At 31.8% G+C, this 25,089-nt stretch overlaps 1 protein-coding gene across 2 annotated transcripts in view; it reads right to left on the bottom strand.

The window, feature by feature from the left end:
• The window catches only part of LOC114332158 (phosphatidylinositol transfer protein alpha isoform), a 105,805-nt gene that overhangs the window by 70,100 nt on the left and 10,616 nt on the right, over window positions 1-25,089 (bottom strand). For both annotated transcript variants that reach the window (XM_050645991.1, XM_050645990.1), the window contains exon 3: window positions 1,049-1,312. In XM_050645991.1, the coding sequence (XP_050501948.1) occupies window positions 1,049-1,312 (264 nt within the window). The remainder of the gene's footprint in view (window positions 1-1,048; window positions 1,313-25,089) is intronic.

The raw sequence follows: 25,089 nt of genomic DNA, 5'->3' as shown, positions 1-25,089 counted from the left end.
TGCGTTTATTCCCCATTAGAAATGTATAGCCCTATCTTAGCCGTACTGCATTCTCGGTGTGAATTTCTCAATACATAGTTACTTCCACGTTTGACATTCTTTGAATCCACGATATTCGTACGATTCTTCTGTAACACCAAAATTCAAAGGCGGCCAACTTATTCAAATGGACTTGTTTCAATGTCCACGCTTCCAATCCATAAAGAAGAGTAGAGAAAATGTAAAATCGAAGCATCCTTAGGCGTAGTTCTAACCCTATATCCCAACAACAAAGAAACTTTTTAAGTTTAATGAATGATGCACGTGCTATTTCAATACATGTCTTAATTTCTTTGGTTTGGTCTACATTTGATGTTATCCATGTTGCTAAGTATTTGTAGTTATTGACACTCTCAATTACAGTATTTTCAATAGTCAATTGGATGTTTGCGTGTGCTGATTTGGTCATAATCGTGCATCGTTTTCTTTATCATGCATCGTTTTCTTTAAATTCATCGTCGGTCCGTACTCAAGACAGCGTTCATTAAGGCGTTGCATTACGTTCTGTAAATCATTGTTGATCATTACGTTCATTTTTTTTTTCATAAGACGATAATTAAAATACAGAAACGAAAAAACGTCCACCGTTTTAGTTTTCGTAGAACTATAATACCACTATATAAAATGCATGCGTTTTGGATGTGGTATTATTACACTCTAAGAAATTGTCGACTTTTTTTCGTCCCATCAATTCAATTTGACGTGAATTCTTAGAAGAATATAGTATTCAAAATTTCAAAATAGAATTTTACCAAAACGTTGAAAATTCGGATGGCCCGGAAGCATTGTCCGGGACTCCGGGACACGACTTACGGACACGTAATTCAGGCCATGTCCCGGATTTTTCGGACTAGTTGGTCACACTAGTATGCACAAAAGATCCTCTATAGGTCGAAGTTTGGTGAGGTTGCAAAGCCGTAACGACCTCACATAAACTAATCTAATAATTATCTATCTATTACAAACAATATCATACAGACACGTAACTTTAAAAAAATTAAAAACATACCGTAATGACGGTCCTACAATATGGGTAAGCATTCCAAGCCTCTTCGTGTATCTCCAAACTCCCCTTCGGTGCCAGGAGCCTTATGAACGCCGGTACTTTGCTGGCCAAATGGTAGATTTTGTAAGTGTACTGTCCGCTGTTGTATTTACCCCCGAGTAAGGGGAAATTGGTGAAGGGTTCATTTTTCAATACTTCTATCCCCTCTCCGCCGCCAGTGTTGTCTTTGGAAGCCTCTGCCACGCTGAATAGTTGAGCCACTTGGTACTGAAACAGAAAAACGCATGTTAAAAGATTTCTACAGTACTTATATGTAGTTGATTACCTTGGCAGAATATCAAGCTTATTTTAAATACAATAATTTACTATCAAATTTGTTGCATGCAATAGTTGGGAGGTTTAAGCATGTTAAATATTCAAATATATTGGGAAAATCATGAAATGAAAGTATGCAAGACAACAGTAAGACCAATCCTAACATATGCAGCGGAGACAAGGACCAATACAAGAAAGACGAAAGAACAAATCAACAATATCGAAATTAAAGTATTAAGATCAATAGCGGGCATATCATTAAAACAGGCAAAGCAACAGAAGTGTACGCGAACAATAGAATAGAAATAGAATAGAAATATGCTTTATTGTCACTGAAAATTTTTACAATTTTATGGACAAAGCTTACATATAGTCAAAAGAAAAACATAATATAAATAACAAATAACAACTACAACTTACTAAAATTAGATAAATCGTCAATAATGTACAGTATAAGATATCAAAGCCAAGACAAAAACAATTTATTGCAAAATATATCGTCGGCCAAATGCCAAAACCATGAATGTGAAAAATCGTGATTTGGAGATATTTGGGTTTGAAGGTTTTGATACTCTATGAAAATTCAGATTTTTGTCGGAATAATTTCATTTCTTGGGAGATATAGGACCTACTTAGACAGTTTATGACTTGCTTATTATTTTTTCCGTTTATTAGCCCCCACCTTCCAAAATGTCACATTCTTGGATTTGGCATTGCACAATTTTCTTTCAACAATAAGAAAACCTAAAGACACAATGATTTTCAATATTTTTATTATTTTGAAATATCAATAAACATGTGTATTTTCATTGGGAAACTAGGAAAAACTCAGGAGCTATAAATCTAAGCAAACAAAACAATTTAAACTTCTAAATCATTGGCAAAATAAACTATAAAAACGAAAAAGGTTTTCTCAGAAAATACTGAAAATACAAAAAGGACCTAAATTCATATGTTTGAATGAGCTTGAGTATGAAGTGAAATGCTATAATTTTCATCTGAGTCAGCATTTTCACTGTCATCTGGTTCTGGTAACTGGTAATTTATCCCTAATATTATTATTAATTTTTAGCGACTTGTAAAAACTGTGATGAACTTTTGGGATTGTTAAGTCAGAACACATTTGTTGTAAATCCTGATATTTTAGCTTCGCAATGGGTAACTCACATTCGTATGATTTTTTTTAACTCCGCTGTTTTTGGTCGACCACGAAATTTTTTCATGCAGTTTATCTCATGAAATTCTTGTTCAAAATCTATTTTGTAAAACACCTTCGTCATGTCTGATTTAAGATAACGAATCCAGCAAACCTTACGCCATGGTATTTTGTTCATCTCAAATTTTTGCGCTGCAAATTCTTTAAAATCATAAACATCATCAAAGCTTCTACTCCTCACTTAAAATGGGCTTGGTTTCATACAAGCATCTAGTATTACTTGCGCCCAACCTTCAGGAATGTATACAGTAACATGCTTAGCTTTGTGCTCAATTTTAGGATGTATGGAATCGCATTCCATTTCAGTGTGTCTAGGATGAACAGACATGATGTGCATACACATAGCAGCAAAATTTGAATTTTTTGTTGGCCACCACAGCCATCTGACATCATTCTAACTTTTGTTACTTCTGTATTAGATAATACGTATTCATAGATACAAGAAGCGATTTCATTTGAATCCCTTTTACCCTGGGTTTCATCCCATAGATAGCAAATGCCATCTTGATTTCCAATATTATAAACTGTCAAGTTATAAACAGCTAACTTGCGCAAGTAAAATATCTGTCCTGCAGATCCCTTTGGAGTTGTGAGTACAGCTTCAAGGTCAAAATTGAATGCTAATATAGTAGAATTGTCTATTGGTTCCAGTTTATCAGCACTGCGAGCCTTGCGTGCAAATTCCTTTCTTCTCAAGTGTTGCTGGAAAGTTTGTTCTTGGGCTTCTTTTTCTTCTCCAGTCATATTTTCTGTGCCAAACATATATTGCACTTATCCTTCTTTGGCTTGAAAAAACCCACGTTATATTTTTTAAAAACTTGTCTGTATTTTTCGATTGAAACAGAGCGAATATTTTTTTCTTTGCATTGTGATTTGTACATATTGTGCATTATGGACATGTTTAGGGTAGGGTCCAAATAATTTTTTTACTTGAAGCCCTACAGTAATGGGACTCAACTGCAGGAAATGATAAAATGTGATCACGTACCATTTGCAAACAATCCTCAGTTAACTTATTAGCAGGACTATGTTTGCCACGGCGGTCTTTTTCTATTGTTCCAGTAGAAGATCGTTTTTGTAAAGTTATTCTTATGAATGGATCTGTTACATTAAGTGTAGATATGAAAAATTCGCGGCACACCTTATTTTTTTGTCCATAATTCATTTTCCACTACTCAAAATCTATACACGAATGTGACAAAGTATACCATACACTTACAATGTCAAAACAACAAATGTACCACATTCACTGACTTGGAACTTTTAATGCAAGGCCAAAACCACGAAAGTGTCACATTCACGATACGCGCGTTGCAACAGTCGAATACAAACTAAGATACGTCAAAGGCAGTACACCTACCCCCACCAAAACCATGATGCTTGCAGATTCGTTGGTTTGGCATTATCAATAACTGGTTTAGAGGTGCTTGAAAATGTAGATAGGTAAAAATTACCAATTTTGCACATTCATGGTTTTGCCTTGGGACCGACGATATATAAATGGCAAATTGAACATATAACAAATAAAATAGGTACAACATAAGGAACTGACAAGTTTATGCTACTGCGTATGGAACCCAATTTTCTTAGTTATTCATTGAGAAATTCTTCTATTGAATAATATGGTCTTTTGGATAGATAGGCTTTTGTCATTTTACGGAACTTTGGGAAAGATGTTGCAGATTTAAGTTGTAACGGAAGATGATTGTACAGTTTCTTTGCAGAATATAATATAGATTTCTTTACTAACTCAGTGGATGGAATCCGTAAATAAATATCAAAGATTGAATTTCTGGTGGAGTAAAGATGATTGGGCCTTGATGGAAAGACATGAAGGTGTTTACGAATTAAACAAACCGTTTCTAGAATATATAAAGATGGAAGTGTTAAAATTTCGTGATCTCTGAAGTAACTGCTGCAATGTGTAGATCTTCTGAGGCCAAACAGATATCTTATTGCTCTTTTTTGCAATCTAAAAATGACATCAAATTGAGCAGCTGTACTAGAACCCCAAAAAGGAAGACCATATCGAAGATGAGACTCGAACAACGAAAAATATGTTATTTTAGAAGATGCTAAATTGAGTTCCCTTGAGACAGATCGTATTGCATAGCAAGCTGAGGCGAGTTTCTTACTTAACGAATCGATACGAAGGGACTATTTGAGGTTGCTGTCTAAAAAAATACCAAGAAATTTTACAGAATCAACGGTACTGATCTGGCTGTTATTAAGAGGCAAAGGTTGAAGAGCTCCTTTATAGGATAATGCTACTGTTTTATTTACGTTAAAAGAGAGTAAATTAGAGTCAGACCAGGTCTTTATCGTCAGTAGATCCGAAGTTATAGTTTCATGAACAGATGCAATAGCTGAGTTGCTCCAAGTGATACTGGTATCATCAGCAAAAAGAAAAATTTTCCCATTGATTTTTAAATTAGTGATGTCATTTATAAAGATAAGGAACAGTATAGGACCCAATACTGAACCTTGTGGTACTCCACATACGATGTTTTTGAGACTAGAGTCAGTATCATTTGCTGTAACTAGTTGTTTCCGATTATTCAAGTAGGATTGGAACCAATTCAAAGAAATACCTCGAATTCCATAGAAATTTAGTTTTGTAATCAAGATGTCGTGATTTACACAATCAAAAGCTTTGGCATAGTCGCAGAAAACAGTGGCAGTATAAAGATTATTGTTTAGTGCTTGGTAAGCCTCATGTAGTACAGAAAACATGGCATCAGTGGTACATTTATTTGTTAAAAAGCCGAACTGATTTTGTGATAAAATGCTGTTATCAACGATAAAGGACTCATTAACTCTCAATAATTTTGGAGAGTACCGGTAGTAAGGCAATAGGTCTATAGTTGCAGGCATCAGATTTTTCGCCACCCTTATGAAGAGGAATAATAATGGCTGTCTTTAGGCACTCTGGAAATTTACCTTTTTCGAAGGAATCATTAATTAGTGAGAGGAGGATTTTCAACACATTTTCTGTGAAATTAGAGAAAATTTTTATAGATAGTCCATCAGTACTACAGGATGATTTGCTTTTGATACTATTGATTGTTTGGATCAGTTCAAAGTTATCGACAGGTCGTAAAAAGAATGAATTCGAGACCTGTCTTGAATTAGGAAGATAGGAAATCTTGTTGCGGCAAAATTGTTGATGTTATATTTTTACTCACATTAACGAAGTAGTCGTTTAGACTTTCAGGATTTGGAAGGGAAAATGATTGAGCTGTGTGAGTTTTATTTCGAAGATCGTTTATTATAGACCAAGTTTCTTTTGCAACACTTTTAGAGCTTCCCAGACGATTTTGATAATAGGCTTTTTTAGCTGACCTGACAAGTTTTAGATATGTTGTCCTGTACTTCATGATATATTCAGTGACAGCAACATTGGTAGTAAATTTCTTGATGTATAGTAGTGAACGCATATTCTTAGCTGATATGCGAATACCTTTCGTAACCCAAGGTTTCCGATGTTTTGGCTTAATAAGAATTAAAGGAAATGCCTTATTGAAGATGTGGAGAAGCTTATCTAGAAAAACACTGAAATTATAGTCCACGTCTATAGAAGGAAATTGCCACTCAGAAGTCAAGCATAAATTTTGGAATTTACGAAAATTCTGGGCCGAAAAAATCCTACCTAAACGTCGGGTTTTCGAGGAGGGTTTGCTGAAGATGTTAAACTTCGTATACACTGCTTCATGATCAGATAGTCCCGCATTAATAACTGTAGAGCAGACAGCAAGGGGTGAGAAATCTGAGACAATATAATCGATTATGGTAGATGTAGTTTTTGTAATCCTTGTAGGAGAATTAACGTGCATTGAGAGACCATACGATTCAAATATGTTTGCCAGGGACACTTGGGTAGCACTAGCAGCAGCATAATTAATGTTAAAATCACCGCATAGAATTTTTCTGCTTTTATGAGGCAGGTCATCTAACAAATTTAGCAGGTTCTGAAAAAATAGTTCCACGGTAGAATCAGGTGATCTATAAATGCAAATAATGTAAAGATTAAGATTTTTATTATAAACTAAGGAAAACTCAAAGAAGGATTCACTTAACAAAAAGTCATATTTTGTTACCAGAGAAAAATCATTATTTCTAGAGAGAATCAGGGTGCCTCCATGAGCCGAACTTAGACGATCATACCTGGCAATTGTGGTATATTTTTCTACAAAAAAAGGCTCGTTAACTTCAAGCCAGTGCTCTGTAACCGCAACTATCGGAGGAAATCCTAATTCCTCCAGAAACAAAAATAATTCATCAGTTTTATTTCTTATAGAACGAATATTAATCAGAATAATAATTTGAGGTTTCTAGTCCCTCAGAACACGTCGTGTTGTTTAAAAATTTCGCTTTGGAGAGCCAGTGGAATAATAACTTCGGTGACATTCCCTTGACTTTTGTAGGTGTATAATTCTTTCCGAAGTGAGATAGGACCTATAAGCGGCAAGATCAGCTTCCACTTCAGCTGGACCAATTCCATAGGCATGGTTAAATTCTAGAAGAACTTTTCTTAGTTCTTCAGTCTTAGTAGGTAGTCCTTCGGAAGCCAAAAAAATGCAAAATTCAAATTATTAACAGGTGGATAAAAACAAGAAAATAAAAACTGGAACGAATATGTAAATAGTATGGAATCAGATAGATTAGCGAACATCTGTAAAAACAACAAGCTTATAGCAGAAGGCCGTTGGAAGGCAGCCGAAAAGGTGGAAAGACAATCTACAGTCAGCAACAACTAAAACAGAATAAGAGGCAGACAAAGAGGAGTAATCCTAGTCGCACGAAGAAGAAGAAGAAAGAAGAAGGAAAGTTATAATTAGAGTAGGCTGCAAAATTTAATTACTTAATATATATAGCGACACGCTTCATTTATTATTTTTTTAATTGCTAATTTTAAATATTAACTTTCTTTTCTGAACGAAAATAATATGGGTCATTTAAAATTCACATGTGTTTCGCTCCTAAATTACAAAACCAGATTGTATAAAATTAATGTTTTTTTCTGGGAAACAAATTCCCCATTAAATAGTTACCTTATCAGACCTTATATATCAGACCTTATAAATCACTTTTTAAATGCATTCGAAGACGCTTCTTAATACTACAGAAGTGTTTTCAGCTTTTAAAGCACCAGATAAAGGGCCAACCTCTTTATGTCAATAAATTAGTCTTCAACGTAAAACCACAGACATGTGTTTTTAGTTCAGCCACGGCAGTCTGACACAAACCCTCGTCCCGCAAAGATTAACAAACCCTCTTACGAGATATAAGCACGCCTTTTTAACCAAAAATAAATAAATATATTATTGTTCGTTGTCTTATAATTGTTTCCGTAAACTACCAACGGAACATATTTATTGTATCCGTCCGTAGATTTTTTCTTGTTTAAAGAGTTCGAAAAAGCATTCGATAAAGTAAGACGACCTTCTATTAGAACGTTTGCAGGAAGTCGGTTTAGAAGGAAAAGACAAAGTTACTATAAAACTTGTACTGGAACCAAAACACCAGAGTTAGGATCGAAGGTTCCACAACCGCAAAAGTAGAAATAAGGAGGGGAGTTAGACAAGGATGTATTCTGTCGCCTCTTCTGTTTAATCTTTACTCCGAGTTTCTATTTAAAGAGGCACTGGAGGATTCCAAGGATGGAATCAAGGTGAATGGCGTAAATATCAATAGCATCAGATACGCCGATGATACGGTGTTGATTGCGGATTCCGACTTGGGTCTACAACGACTTATTGACAAGACCAACTTAACCTGTGAGCAATTTGGTATGAAAATATGTAAACATTAAAAAACCAAAAAGATATCAATCCGAAAAAACCAAAACGTACCTCAACAGATTAATAGATTCAAGCACCTGGGATGTTGGATCGATAGCAGCCTACATCCTGATCTAGAAATAAGATCGAGAATAGAACAGGCAAGAAAAGCTTTCGAAAAAATCAAAAAACTGCTTTACGATTCTCGAACAAAACTCGAAATTCGACTACGTTTATCAAAATGCTATCATAATATGAGCTTGATTAGTTTTATTTAAAGTGGAATTGTCACATAATTTGTCAGTATTATTCCGCGCTTTTTTATCTTTATAGGCAATAAAATATTTTTAATCAAAATGGTATACATTTCATTTTGCATAAAGGAAGCAACCCACAAAAATCAATAAATTTTCATATCAGCAAATATTTTTTGTTTGTTATTACTTAATTGAATTTATTTACACTGCCAAGCCTAAAATTAGGGTCAACCAGTAATTAAAATTATTTTACAAATTTGTTTCATATTTTTTCGGATGTAATCCTGGATAGGCCTGGATCCCGCGTACCAAAAAAAGTGTATTATTAGCAAGCTGAAAATTTGATAATAGTTTAACGGTGTCTAGTCGGACAAACTTTGATGTATGGGAACACTGTAACAGGGGAAGTTTTAATTGTGGAACGTGATTTTAATTGTGAAACGTGTCATCCTGAAAAGTTTATGATTGTGAAAACTAGCAGGATGTTTTTAAGTTTATTCAATAGCAAACTTTATATCGCCGCCGCCTACGAAAAGTATAACTCCGAAAAATGCCGTTAAGAGTAGAACTTTCAATGAACGCCGCGAAAAATATTATTTTCGATTATATGATTGTGAAAATTATAATCCCTAATAAAGTGTTAACGAAAAAATTTATTTTTTGAGGAGTATCAGCAAAAAACATCATTTCTGTTTGAGGGTCCACGAAAATTATAATTAGTAAAAAGTTCTCAGAAATAATTGTTTTTGTCCGCAAAAACAGAAACAGAAAGGGAAATAATTGTTTTCGTCGGCATCTATTACGAACTAAATCTTTTCATTATAAATATTTTTGGAGTTATAATCTTCGCGGACACGCATATAAAAAAATTGTAATCGCCAATACTTATCAAAGAGTTATTATTTTCACTGGAAATGTATTAGGAATCACATTAATCATAGGTACCAGCGATATAACAAATGAAAAAATGTTTGTCCGACAAATATGTTCGGCATTTTAATAGGTCCGACACGTATAGTGTTGCCAGGTCCGATTTCCTTTAAATCGGTACATAAGGTAAACCAAATCGGGATTTAGGGTTGTAGATCGGGACAAATAAACAACAATAGCCCGGTAAATAACTGTTTTGGAGTGTTTTACTTACCGTCGTAAGGTTCTACTTACCGTCTACTTCAAATTTGAACTTGTACCGTCGGTTACTTTTACTTGGGGGTGACAGTTACCCCTTCTCGGGTTTGAAAAAACGCGCGTTTGAAATGTCCCAAAATGGATAAATTGACTAATTCTAAGCAAATTTTTGTTTTCTATAGACTTTTTTAACCAAGTCAATACTTTTCGAGTAATTTGCGATTGAACATGTTTATTTTTGGATAAAGAAAACCACTTCTTCTGACGGTTTTTCGCAAAGTCAAGAAGTATTTTATCGAAAAAAATTGTCTTAGCAAAAATGTAGCTTATAAAAAACAAAAAACTTGTGTGTTCAGAAAGTAGTAGCTCATCAAAAATACGTTCTTATTCGTCAAATTCCAAATTGAATATTTCAACGTGAAATAACCAAAAAGTGAAGCAATTTTTGGGAAGCACTTATTGAAATTATTTAAAGTGTTTAAAAAATCTTTATTTTTTTGTGTAAAAGTCTCTAGCATTAAAACCAAAAAATCGTGAAAATCTCTCCCTATTTAGCAGTATAAAAAAATTACCGCTCTACCATTCACTTTATATGTGTACCTATTGTTTATACGAAAAAATGCTTTTTTTTTTAAATAACTTGAAAAGTATTAGTGATACGAAAAATCTCGAGGAGTACAAAAAAATGTAGGTTTTACTTTTATCAATATGATAGTTTCATTTTGTTTTTCTGTAAGACAAAAATTGGTTAAGATATCTGTTCATATTTTGCATACACTCGTGATTAGTGACTACATCAGGCCCTTTCAACTATGATTTTTTCAAAAATAAGCCCTTGAAACCGATGAAACTTATAGATCATATAAAAAATACATAAGAAAAGTAAATTGTTTGTAAAGCGGCAACGATTAATTTCATTTGGGGTGCTAAATAGGAGATTTTCACGATTTTTTTTACCAAAAAAAAACTTGATTTTGAGCATAACTCGCTTAGTTTTGATGCTAAAAACTTTTTCAAAACACAAAAATAAAGCTTTATTAAACACTTTAACAAAGTTTTAATGGGTTTTTCCCGAAAAGTGCTTCATTTTTTGGTTATTTCACGTTGAAATCTTTGATTTAGAATTTGACGAATAAGAACATATTTTTCATGAGCTACAACTTTGCTTTTGCTGGGTCTATAGACTTTACGAGTTCACATTTTTTTTTTTTCATTTTTTTATATGCTACATTTTTGCTAAGAATATTTTTTTCAATCAAATACTTACTTTTTTAGTTATTTGTGAAAAACCGCCTAAAAACGTGATATTTTTGTAGAAAAAATAAACATTTTCAATCGCAAATAACTCGAAAAATATTAACTAAGTTATACTTATTTTAAACGAGCGGGTTTTCACCCCCGACTAGGGGTGACTGTCACCTCCCGAGTAAAAGCAACCAACGGCAGAAGTTCAACTTTGAGTAGAACCTAAGTCCAAATATTCATGCAATTTGGAGTTGACCCTGAAAATTACACGGTATCGCCGTATTTCCCGTTCATTTACTGGACTACAAGGTGTTTTTATAATCCGTATTTAATCCTACATAATAATAATCAGACGAAATTACAAAATACAATTTTAGATTAAGTAAATTATATTTTTCATTCGATATTGTCGCCTTTAGGAGTGCCTTGGTTTTTATAACATAGTTACATATAAAATTCACTGAAAGTAATGCTGAAATTGGTTTTCATGGGTGAAATTTATCGGGACATTTGGTGTCCCGATCAGATACAAATCGGTACGCGTCCCCAGACCCCTGAAAATCGGGACGTCCCGCGCAAATCGGGACACCTGGCAACGCTAGACACGTAGAACATGTCAAATGACACGAATTTTGTTGGTGGTAAATAGCAGTCTGAGTTTTGCATGAGAGTTTAATGAAAGGGTAAAAAATCAATTGGTAGTTCTGTCCGACAAAATACATGGGACGTTTTCGTAGTCTGACGTTCGAAACCTGTAACCTGTTCCATAATTAAAACTTCCCCTGTTCCAGTGTTCCCGTACATCAAAGTTTGTCCAACTGGACACTCTTAAGCTATTAACAAATTTTCAGCTTGCTATTAATAAACTTTTTTTGGTACGTGGGATACGTCCAGGCCTAATATAGTTTTAAGTGATTGATTGAAAAAAGTCCCAAATATATTATATTTGGGTTGGTTCTCTCGTTAATAGATTGCTTTAAGAACGACTGAGTGGTTTGAATATAATTATTTTGCAGTAAAGGTTATCTTTTCTTCTATATCTATACTATAACAAAAATGGTTTAATAAAAAATCACATTTTTTGTGAATTACTTCCTTCCTGTCAAAAGCCATTAACAATGTGTGACAATTAGGTTTTCATTATCCGAATTCAAAGATAGTGGTTTTTATATTAGTTCATTTACTCACGGTTTTTGCTGTTAATTTTGAAGAACCGCTTGGATTGACGTGAAATTTGGCATCCTCATAGCTAACAAGTCAAAGAAAAAAGTGATATTGTGCTGATATGTGCTTTTGCCCTGGGGGTGAGTTTCACCCCTTCTCGGGGGTAAAAAAACATACGTTCAAAGTCCCGAATGGGATAAAATTTTTATTTATTTTTGCGAAAAACTGTCTAAAAACGTGTTTTTTTTAATCAATGGGAGAAGCCCAATAGTTGGCTGTATAGCATAGTTTAAAAAACTCATACAGAAGTAAAAACTTCGAGATGTATTCTGGTATAAAATCGTTTATTTAAAAACTATCTAAAATGTCATGGATTGCAAAACGTTTTCGTTCTAATACAGAACATCTTCAGGGCATCCTGCCGAGTAGTTTAAAACTAGCACACTGTATATAGTGGTAACCCCATCATATTATGGTTTACATAATACTCAAGTTGGTTACCAACTCAAGTTGGTCTGTGCCCATTGAATTGGCAAGTACCTAGCATTTTCGATCAGGGAAGCATGGCACCCTTTTAGCATGTGTTCCATTATATCTATGTATTAACATCGACTTGTAGTCATAAAATTTTAGTAAATTATATTATGTAAACCATAATATGATGGGGTTACCACTATATATAGTGTGCTAGTTTCAAACTGCTCGGCAGGATGCCCTGAAGATGTTCTGATTAGAATGAAAACGTTTTGCAATCCATGACATTTTAGATAATTTTTAAGTAAACGATTTTATACCAGAATACATCTCGAAGTTTTTACTTCTGTATGTGTTTTTTTTGTTGAAAAATGAACATATTCACACGCAAATAACTCGAAAAGTATTGAAGTGAAAAACTCTATAGAACAAAAGTTGCTTAGAATAATTAGTCAGTTAATCCAATGTCGGACTTACTTTGAACGTATGTATTTTTACCCCCAAATGCGGTAAAACTTGCCCCCAGGGTAAAAGCGCACATCTGCACAATATCAGTTTTTTTCTTTGACATGTTAGCTACCTGTGTAAGCCAAATATCATGTCAATACAAGCGATTGTTTAAAATTTGGATGCTTTGCAATGTTTTACCGTGAGTGAATGGACTATATACAACTGGTTGTGTTTTTAGGTAATTAACCACAGATACATTTTTTTCGGTATTAAATGAAATAGTAATGTCATCATTACTATTTTGAATATACACAAAAATATTTATGTCTCAAATAATAACGTTATTCACTATTCATAATAAAATATATAAATAGATTTTATTAACCATGTCACCAATATTTTTGATTTTCCAGTTAGTTTTAAAGATTAGTCAGTAGTGTTAATAGAAAATGTATTCTGGAAATAATTATAGGTATACAAGACAAATAAAACGTGAACAAAGATCTGTCCCGGCAATAAAACAAAAAAGAAATTGATGACATCATCCCAACTAATAAATATCTTACTAAACGGGGTGACGCTTTTAAAACAAATCTCCAATGGTGACGATAATAGATTTGTTCAACCAAATACCTTGCTAGTGTGCCTAGAAAAAGCTTTTTTATACTAAATTAAGACACATACTCAACACGTTGACGGACAGAACGTCTATAGACGTCTAATTTCCATTGAAGTAATGTGACGCAACATCTATAGACGACATTTTTAAAATAACGAGTTGTGACAAAAAATCGGTGTCAAAAATGTCACATTACATCCACAGATGCGACACGACGTCCATGGTCGTCGTCCACATGTTTACAAACAATGTTAAAAAACTCATTGTGTTCATAAAATATAAACTCTAGAAGAAATTCAACAAATTCCCTATTCTATTTTGCAAAATACATATTATAGTGTCACAACACTTGCTTATACATTTGACGCACGTCCATCAACTTGTCCATCAAGAGAGTATTGTAAGATAAAAAGGGAATAGTAGTAAGAGGTGATAGACCAACCCGGATATTCGGCAAGAAGCTCAGTAAAAAATAAATGAGAACCTTTAGCACATGCCAAGCTGTCAAATAAGTCCAAAATAGACGAAGCATGGGAAGATATTAAAAATGCCATAGAAGAAAATTTATTAGCAGAGGCACAAGCAAAACAGAACTAGCAGACGGAATCTTAAACTTAATGGACGGAATATTAAACTTATCTATTCTTCTGTAAAGATAAAATTAAATACAAGGAAATAAATTAAACATAATACCACAAGAATGGAGATCAAGCATCCTAATACCTCTGTTCAAAAAGGCAGTCAAATCGGACCCGGAGAATTACAGAAGAATTCATTTATTAAACACAGCATTAAAATTAACAACCAAAGTGATTATAAACAAACTGAATAAAATTATAACCCTAACAGCACAACAAACTTTTAGATGGGCAAGATTATGCACCGACGCTATATTTATAATGAGACAAGTGCAAGAAAAGCCTTTAGAATACAAAACTGGCATATTTATGTTTCGTGAAACTTAAAAAGGCAGCTGACAGAGTCAAATTAAAGGACGTTATGCACTTATTGTATGCAAGAGGGATATTTCTAAAAATAATCAAAACGATCGAAAATATCTACCAGAACAACACAATAAAAGTAAGTAGAAGTATTATAATATTATATCCCTGTAAACGAATTAGATTTATTTTGCTAAAAACAACACAACAAACAACCACTGAAAACGACAAAAAAATAACCTAGCCTTGAATAATTTATTCATAATTAAACACACACACTAGTAATTTTTATATTCAAAAACGGTTTTGTTATATAAACAATCGTTTAGATTTATGAAATCTAAAAAAAGGAAACAATAAAAATCGTATATTTAATACATTTAAAATAATTAAATAATTAAATATACTATAAAATACAATAGAATAATATAAGAAGTACATGGCTAGGCTGGGAAAAATTAATTAAGATATAACGTTCGCAGAATAAAAGAGAAACTACAAATCAAAATACAAACGAGGACGTTTAGTCAAATATGAATCTATTATTTTTTAGTATAGGCTATTGATTATATTCAAAATAAGATAGCTACAAGGAACTACAACGTTAGCGGGGTTTTATTATTTCATATGGTCAATGGACATCTATATATGAAAAAACCGCGGAGTGCTACCATTTAAAGGGATGCGTTTTTGAGAAATGGGTGAATTAGTCCCTGGGCACAGGTTACATTAGGGTGAGCTCTATGCACTTTTGGTACAGACATATCTACATAAAAATTGTTCCTGGTTAAATTTACTATCTAAATATCACTTTTTAAAGTTAATGATACTTTTTTTTAGAAAAACATATTCAAAAGAAAAGCACAAAGAAACCCAAAAGAAAGAAATTTTGTTTTTTGTCCCATAACTTTTGTCCACGAGGATATAGGTATAGACATTGCTTTACAGAAAAAAAAACCTCTATTTCTATACGAAACCAGAAGTAATGGCCTGTCTCAGTTTGTTTATGGGGAAAAAAATTCCCCATTAAATAGCTACCTTATCAGACCTTATGTCAATAAATCACTTTTTAAATGCATTCGAAGACGCTTCTTAAAACTACAGAAATGTTTTCAGCTTTTAAAACACCAGATACAGGGCCAGCCTCTTTATGTCAATAAATTAGTCTTCAACGTAAAACCACAGACATGTGTTTTTAGTTTAGCCACAGCAGTCTGACACAAACCCTCGTCCCGCAAAGAATAACAAACCCTCTTACGAGATATAAGCACGCCTTTTTTAACCAAAAATAAATAAATATATTATTGTACGTTGTCTTACACTTATTTTAATTTCATTTAATTGTTTCCGTAAACCACCAACGGAACAGTTGCATGCCCAGAGGGAACCTCTCTAAATGGACTCTAGATCCATCCATTCATCCAATGGCAGTACAGCCCAAACTGAGCTTTGGCCTTCTTCATCAAGCTTCTCCAATCATTTCGATTTACTGATGTTCTTTTGCATGAACGCGTTTTTAGGAGGTTTTTGGCATCCTCGTCTACTTCGTGTTCCCATCTCTTTTTTTATATCGAACAAATTTAAAAAACAATTTACGAACATATCAAAAATTGTAAATATAGATTGTAGCAATAAAATTTACCCTGTATTTAAGAAATTTTGTTCAAACAAAGCAGGCATGTTTGTTAAAACAAAACAAACATGTTTGTTTTGTTGTTATTTTGTTTTAAATCCTGTAGATTTAAGTAATTATTGTATATTATAATTGAAAAAAGAAAAGAACCAAAAAAAAAGAGAAAAAGAAAAGAAAAAAAAAACAAAAAAAAATAAAAAATGCAAAAAAAAACAAAAAAAATAAAAAATGCAAAAAAAAACTAAGATGTAAACCTCCGCGAGGATGAATCGGGTTTAGGTCTTAGCGTAGTAAAAAAAACAATTTATAAAAAATAACAATAAAAAAATTAATAAAAAAAAACAAATTAACAATATAAAAAAAATGCAAAAAAATAATACAAAAAAAAAATAAAAATTTACAAAAAAAAAATGAACAACCAAAACAGAGTATTCTTTAGATAATAATTGTAGATAATAATGTTAGTTTGTTATGTATTTAGAGTTAGAAATACAGAAAAAATTCCTCTGATTGAAAAATCAAATTTGTTTGTTTTTAAAATAACAAAATGTCTGGCTAATTGGCTCGGCCAAGGCCATCAAATTCACTCAAAATCTCTTTTTTTGGTCTTCCAACAGGTGTTTTTCCCTGCAAAATGGACTCTAGATAGCAACTCTAATATGTGTCTATCTAGAGTCCACAGAGGGAAACCTAGAGGTTTCCCTCAGGGCCAGCAACCCACATCATGCATTGCCATGATGTAAATCACGTTAAAGTTCAAAAATCAGAAAATATTATCTATAGCAATGTAAGATAATAACACTTTTATTTTATATAATTTAAAGGATTTTAACCCATATATTTTTAGTGGCTCAACCATGTATACCTTGTAATGTATACTACATCGATGTACTTGATATTTTCACAGTAAGTAGGGAATAGCTCAAGAAACAAAGTCTACCCTATGCCGATGTGCGCTTTTATCTTGGGGGTGGTTCCCACCCCTTCTCGGGGGTGAAAAATGTTTCGGTAAAAATAGCCAGGAAGAGGCTAGAGAACCTAATTTTAAGCAAAAACTGTTCTATAATTATTTTTTTAAAACTCAATACTTTTTGAGTTATTCGTGGTTGAAAATTGGCCATTTTCATTGAAAAATTACACCTTTTCGGACGGATTTTTGCGAACACCTTAAAAACTATGGATCTAACAAAAAAAAACTATATAAAATATTTCTGTAGATTATAAAAAAACAAAGAGATTTGTTTCTTCATAAATCTTCTAGTTAACATACAAAGAGGGGTATGGTAGGTAAGAAGAGTTTGTTTTTTTGCTGCATGCTCAATACTAAATGTCGATCACATTCAAAATAAGCGAGATATTCTGCAAAAAAGTTTATGACTAATGTATTTTAAGAAGAAATGAGAAGTATATTTAACCTCTCATCCATCAGTAATTAAATACATCGTTTTCCTTCTACAATACTTTTTATTATAGTATTATTTCTATGATTTTAAATTTTCTTAAAAATCTTCCTTTTCCTCCATGTAACTCGAAAAAGATAAGAGATACGAAAAAAGATACCATACAAAAATGTAGAGCTTTTTCAGATATCCTTTTTATTTTTCATTACTGTATCTCTTATCATTTTCAAGTTACATGGAGAAAAAGGAAGATTTTTAAGAAAATTTAAAAATGCACTCTATAATTTGATCTTTTTTTTTCAAAAACCATTCATTTTAAACCCGTCTAACTTTTTGAACGTAGAAATAACACTATAATAAAAGGTATTGTAGAAGGAAAACGACGAATTTACATTTTGGTGGATGGGGGTTAAAATTACTTCTCATTTTTTCTTAAAATACATTAGTTATCAATTTTGTTTGCAGCATATCTCGCTTAGTTTTAATGTAATGGACCTGTATAGCTCCTTTTAAAGGTCTTTTCAAGCACTATAAAAGGTATTAGCAGCATTATACTCCTAAAGTTGACCGTTTCTCTGTTATTTCAAGTTAAATACACCAATTTGAGAATGTACCAAAAAACAAACTATTTTCACCTACCATACCTATCTCTTTTTGTATTATAACTAGAAGATTTATGAAGGCAAGTGTCTCTTTGTTTTTTTATAACCTGCAAAAATGTTTAATATAGTTTTTTAGTTAGATGCATAGTTTTTAAAGTATTCGCAAAAAACTGTTCAAAAAAGTATTATGTTTCAATGAAAATGGCCAATTTTCAACCACGAATATCTCAAAAAGTATTGAGTTTTCAAAAAAATATATAGAACAGTTTTTGCTTAGAATTAGGTTCTCTAGCGAATTCCGTGGTAATTTTAACCAAAAATTTTTCCACCCCTAAGAAGGGATGGGGACCACCCCCCAAGATAAAAGCACACATCGGCATAGGGTAGACTTTGAATTCGGAGATAAGTCCATGCAGTAGGATAGAATTCGGAGGTAATATCCTATTCTTTCTCCCATTGACTGGCGTAAAAGGATTTTTTGATAAATTTTTGTGATTTATGGTGTACAGCCGACTACAAGAAATTCATTTTATTCTGAATTTTTTAAAAATTTTCTCAGTTAAAGTGAAGTATATTTTTTCATTGTTGGTCAAACATAGCAAACCCTGTAATAAGTTTATTAACAATTATTGTATTTGTATAATACTGGGAAACACTGATATACAGTTATAACAATTCACAATAAAACAAATCAAGACAGGAAATTATACATAGTTTTATAAACAATTACTATAAAAATAAACATGTAAGTAAAAATACTCCTACTTAATATGATAAACAAAACCCTTGTATTGCCAAATACTTTATTATGCCAAATAACTACTGTGACCTTTCTTAATGGTTTTCTCATATTTTTATATTATTATATTTGATTTGATGATTTTTTTATGCTTAATACACATAAAATATAATATACAAACACACTAAAACAAAAAGTTTTACACCTGGCCTTGACATAATAATTAACAATAATGAAACTATCTCATATTTGATAATAAGTCAGGGATCATAAAACGGATAATTGAGGAAGTTGATAAGAAGTATAAACAAATATTGAGAATTCTTAAAGATAAAAGTTACATCAAACAGACAAATGATGCAATATACAGGGTTGGGATACAGTATGCAACCAGCTAAATATATTTGTAACAAAAAAAGAGGCTATTCGTGAAACTTTGCGTGTAAGTACAATGATCAATGATATATGCACATATTTTTTGTTACTACTCTACTTCCCGTTTCACTGGGAATATCTTCAAAGGGTTCAAAACAACTTGTTATTCTTAATTCATACATAGCAAGTTTGGTGGAAAAAAATCTATACAGTGAGGACGTTTGAGTTGGAATAAATTCAATATCTCGAGAATGGACGCATTTTATTCACTTTGTAAAGATTTTCATTATTGTCTGCAAAACCCTTCTGAGAAAAGATGATTGTGTTGTTTAGCAGCACCGGTATACAGTGCCTGTAAAAAAATGTATACAAAGTAAATAAAACATAAATCAGAAAAATTATTATTTTGATTTTACATATCAATTTACCATGCTATTATATTAGCCTAATAAAATAAAAAAAGTCAAAATGTAAATTCGTACAGGTTAAAACAAATTTTATATCAAAGTTTAGGTGGGTACAAAAGATATTTTCAAGAAAGTATCCAAATCATACAAGGGGATCATTGTTTAAATAATTAAAAAGTGGTCATTTTTGCAAAAAAATTACTTTTTTAACTGCTGAGGTAATTCAATTATCAATGAAGGTCTATGGGATTTTTTTCTACAAAGCTGAAGGGTAAATCTTTCACATAAGACTTACTAAATTAAATTTGACCCCCTATTTATTTAAATAATTGTATATAAAACTTAAAAAACAAATTCGCAAATAATTATTTTTAGCGTTTTAAATAAGCACTATAAAATATCTTATTTTACAGACTAAATTGCGCTATATTACCAGTATTAAGCAAAAAAAATTGGTCAAAAAATATTTAATATTTTTTGAGATATTGAAGTTGTTTATTAAATGTTACTATATTTTCAATTGCAAAAACGCGGTTGTTGCCGAAGAAATATTCACCTGCTTAAGATCTCTTTATTTTTATGTATATTGTCGATAATTGTATGGATACATTCAAATTTCAATTAAACTCCCCCCTAAAATGGCATTTGAAAATCATACAAATTTGTTTATAATTTGTTTTTTTAATAACGTCGCGGGGATTAAGTATTTTAAAATGCCGTTTCGATAATTGGGTTCCTGGGAATTTTTTACTAATTAACACAATTTTTTTGTCGTTTTTTCTTCTTCTTTTTTTCCTTGGAGTTACATTACTACGGGCCCTTTTAGGGTTAAATTTTATTAAGAATGTCGAGTCTATGAGATCTAGATTGTAGACCTAAAAATATTAAGATTTAACTAAAATCTCTTAAATAAAATGTGGCTACTTACAGAGTTTTATTTAAAAATTTAAAAATTATTGTTACCAAGTACTTTAAAACTATTTAACGTATCCTTATCATACTTGGCAGAAAGTGTGGCTATTATACACCCTACTAAATTGTGATTAATAAACGTTTCTAGCTAGTGCCAGAGGCGTACGACAGGGGACAGTGATTGATTGACCCTTCCCAAATTCTACGCCACTGAGTGGATTACTATTTTAACGAAATTTTTCGATTCTCCAATACTTTGTATGTAAATAACTTTATTGGTATCGATAAAGTCATCAGTTTGAGAGATATTGGAAGTTTAAAATGAATGAATGAATGAATCAAAATAACTATGCCGTTTCATTTTTAACGTCCAATATCTCGAAAACTAATGACTTAATCGTTACCAGTAAAGAGTATATTATTTACATATAAAGTATTGGAGAATCGAAAAATTTCGCTAAAATAGTAATTCCCTCAGTGGCGTAGAATTTGGAAAGGGTCAACCATTAACTATCCCCTGTCGTACGCCTCTGGTAGTAGCTAGAAACTTTTATTTGTCACAATTTAGTAGACTGTATATTACCCACACTTTCTGACAAGTATGATAAGGATGCGTCAAATAGTTTGAAAGTACTTGGTAAAAATAATTTTTAATTTTTAAATTAAACACCTTGTAACTCAGTAACCAGCCACATTTTATTTAAGTGATTTTAGACCAATCTTAGTATTTTTAGGTCTAGAATCTATAACTTAGAGATTCGACATTCTTAATGAAACTTAACCCTAAAAGGGCCCGTAGTAATATAACTCCAAGAAAAAAAAAGAAGATGAAAAACAGACAAAAAAATTTGTTAATTAGTGAAAAATTCCCAGAAACCCAATTATCGAAACGGCATTTCAAAATATTTAATCCCCGCGACGTTATTAAAAAAACAAATTATAAACAAATTTGAATAATTTTCAAATGTCATTTTAGGGGGAAGTTTAATTGAAATTTGAATTTATCAATACATTTATCGAAAATATACATAAAAATAAAACTAATAAGATTTAATAGAGCTGAATATTTCTTTGGCAACAACCGCGTTTTTGCAATTGAAAATAGAGTAACATTTAATAATCAAATTCAATATCTCAAAAAATATTAAATATTTTTGGACTATTTTTTTTTTTTGATTAATACTGATAACATAGTGCAACTTCCTTGTAAAATAAGATATTTTATAGTGCTTATTTAAAACGCTAAAAATAATTTTTTGCAAATTTGTAAAGTTTCATGTATAATTATTTAAATAAATAGGGGGTCAAATTTAATTTAGTAAGTTAAATGTGAAAGACTAACTCTTCAACTTTGCAGAAAATAATCCTATAGACCTTCATTAGTAATTGAATGACCTCGGCAGTTAAAAAAGTAATTTTTTTGCAAAAATGACCCATCTTTAATTATTTAAAGAATGATCCCCTTGTGTGATTTGGATACTTTCTTGAAAATATCTTTTGTACCCACCTAAACTTTGATATAAAATTTGTTTCAACCTGTACGAATTTACATTTTGTTTTACATGTAGTGAAATTTTATTTTACTAGACTATATTCTGCATACAATAATATGCACAGATAGATCATATGTATTCTCGAGATAGACCACATACTATAGTAGCATCGAATATTTATTATTTAATAGAATATTTTTCAATAAAAAGAAGTTCAGATGTGTAGTTAGAAAGATAAAACGTTAGTAAAATAAAAAGCTTTTTGGCAGTGGCGACGCGTGACTTTTTCTAAAGTGTTACCAAAACCAGACGTAAAAAAATCTTATTAAAAAAAAATTATTTTGAACCTCCCAAATATAAGTTTTGTTTTCAATCCTGTGGGATAAAGTTAAACAAATCACTATTCCCAAATTATAGATATGTATGTAATTATTTATATGTAACAGGTATAACAATAAATATGAAACAAACTAAACATATATTATTCTACCATGAAATTAACATAAAAAAATTAACAAGTGGGAAAAAGAACAGATTTTGAAAACTATTGTTCATATTTTAATTCTTCCATTTTCAATAATCTCATTTTTTTCTTTAAAATTATATATATAAAAAATTATATATACAAGGAGAATTACTTTTCAAGTAGTTGATCAATTACGCAATACGCAGCAACAATCTTCCATGTTTAAATGCACGCACACTGTAATCTGTAATAGGTACTAAAGCAACGTTACCAATCTTCAAAATGGTTACAATACTGACATACACAGCGTACCCACGCGCCGTCTCTAGAGCCATCGCGTCGCTCCTTCAAAATTTTCAGAAACGCGCTATTTAGTCCCGCGCGATAGCGAGGTTCCTCCTTTCTCTTGCGTTACCACTGCCAGAATTGGTAACAGCATATAATAACGTGCAATGGATTCACATATCTCGACAATATTTTCGTGCGTCTAGTTGGCTATTTACTGAATTAGGTAGATACTATTAACAAATATTTCTGTTGGTAAAAAATATAAATGGAATTATTTCATAGTAGTCATAAAATATTTATTTGCAAGATTTTTAACTGTTACCAATGGTAACAGTGGTTACATGGACGCTTCGCCAGTGCTTTTTGGCTAGTAAAATAAAAAACAAAAAATGATAAAAATAAATAGGATCAGATATAGTATAATAGAATTGATCCAAAATATGGCATAACCCACACATCCAAAGTGAAAGTTATCCTCCTACACCAAATTGTTCTATATGGTCCACATATGGTTCAGTAAAAAGTTACACCATTTTGAGCGTCCGGTTGGGGGGGGGGGGAGATGGGGGAGAAGTCGCTAAATTAGTAGAGTCAATATTTCTAAAACTATACTCAAGCGTAAACAATGTTATATGCAAAAATGTTCTACATAAAATTTAAAACAAAAAAGGTCCTATACATAATTGTTATAAAATCCAGAGTTACGGAGGGTGAAAAGTGGAGGTTTTCGATACTTTTTATATTTTTTGGGCAATTGATCATTTTGGGTGGCGAGGTTGACGTTTCTTCAAGGGCTTTCACTAACATACAATCGGCCACTGACATAGCAAATTTGATTTATAAAACACAATCCTGTTAAAGAAAATCAGTAGGGTAACCAAAAAATATAAAATGTATCGAAAACCTCCACTTTTCACCCTCCGTAACTCTGGAACTGTTGATTTTATAACAATTATGTGTAAGACCTTTTTTGTTTTAAATTTTATGTAAAACATTTTTGTAGAGAACATTGTTTAAGGTAAAGCATAGTTTTAGAAATATTGACGAAAAACGTAAAAAAACTACTAATTTACCGATTTCTCCCCCATCTCCCCCCCCCCAAACCGGACGCTCAAAATGGTGTAACTTTTTACTGAAGAATATGTGGACCATATAGAACAATTTGGTGTTGGAGGAAAACTTTACTTTGGATTTTTAGGTTAGGCCTTTTTTGGACCAATTATACTATACTATCTCAGTAACTTTGAAACCGTTCATTTTAGAAGGATTATGCATAGGGCCTTTTTAATTTCAAATTTAATGTAGAACATTTTTTGTATACAGTGCGTCCATAAAGTAACGCATAAATTCATTATTTCGTAAACCGGCGACTTTAAGGAAAAATTCCGAAACACGTCGATTTTTATTTTTAAATTACGATTTTTTGGCATATATATCATACTAGTGACGTCATCCATCTGGGCGTGATGACGTAATCGATGATTTTTTTAAATGAGAATAGGGGTCATGTGGTAGCTCGTTTGAAAGCGTATTTAATTCTCTTTTCACTAGTATAAACATTAACATAATTATTTATACAGGGTGTCCAAAAAATGTTTTTTTTATTAAATTAATTGGCACAAAAAGATGAATGTATGTAATTTGTTTAATTCTAAATACATTTAACTGCTGTTAGAAAATATAAAAAAAATTTATTTAAAAATAAACATTGATTTTCGCTTAAACGTAATGTTCAAATTTCCAAGAGGCAGGTGGGTCGCAGATCTAACATTGAATTTAATCGAAAAGCAATATTTATTTGTCAAATAAACATGTTTTTCCTGTCTTCTGACGACAGTAAAACGAATTTCCAATTAAATAAGTTACATTCATTCTTCTTTCTGTCTCAATTAATTTAATTAATTTTTTTGAGCACCCTGTATAAGTAATTACCTATGTTAATGTTTATATTTCTGAATAGAGAATTGAATACCCTTTCAAATGAGATATCACACGACCCCAATTCTGATTTAAAAAAATCATCGATTACGTCATCAAGCCCAGATGGATGACGTAACTAGTATGATATATATGCCAAAAAATCATTATATGATCAAAGGTTAAGGCAATTTACCAGATTAATAGAAATTAAGTTAAAATT

The sequence above is a fragment of the Diabrotica virgifera genome, chromosome 3 (genome assembly GCF_917563875.1).
Source record: "Diabrotica virgifera virgifera chromosome 3, PGI_DIABVI_V3a".
Classification (NCBI taxonomy): domain Eukaryota; kingdom Metazoa; phylum Arthropoda; class Insecta; order Coleoptera; family Chrysomelidae; genus Diabrotica; species Diabrotica virgifera.
This window is presented reverse-complemented; position numbering and strand designations above follow the sequence as displayed.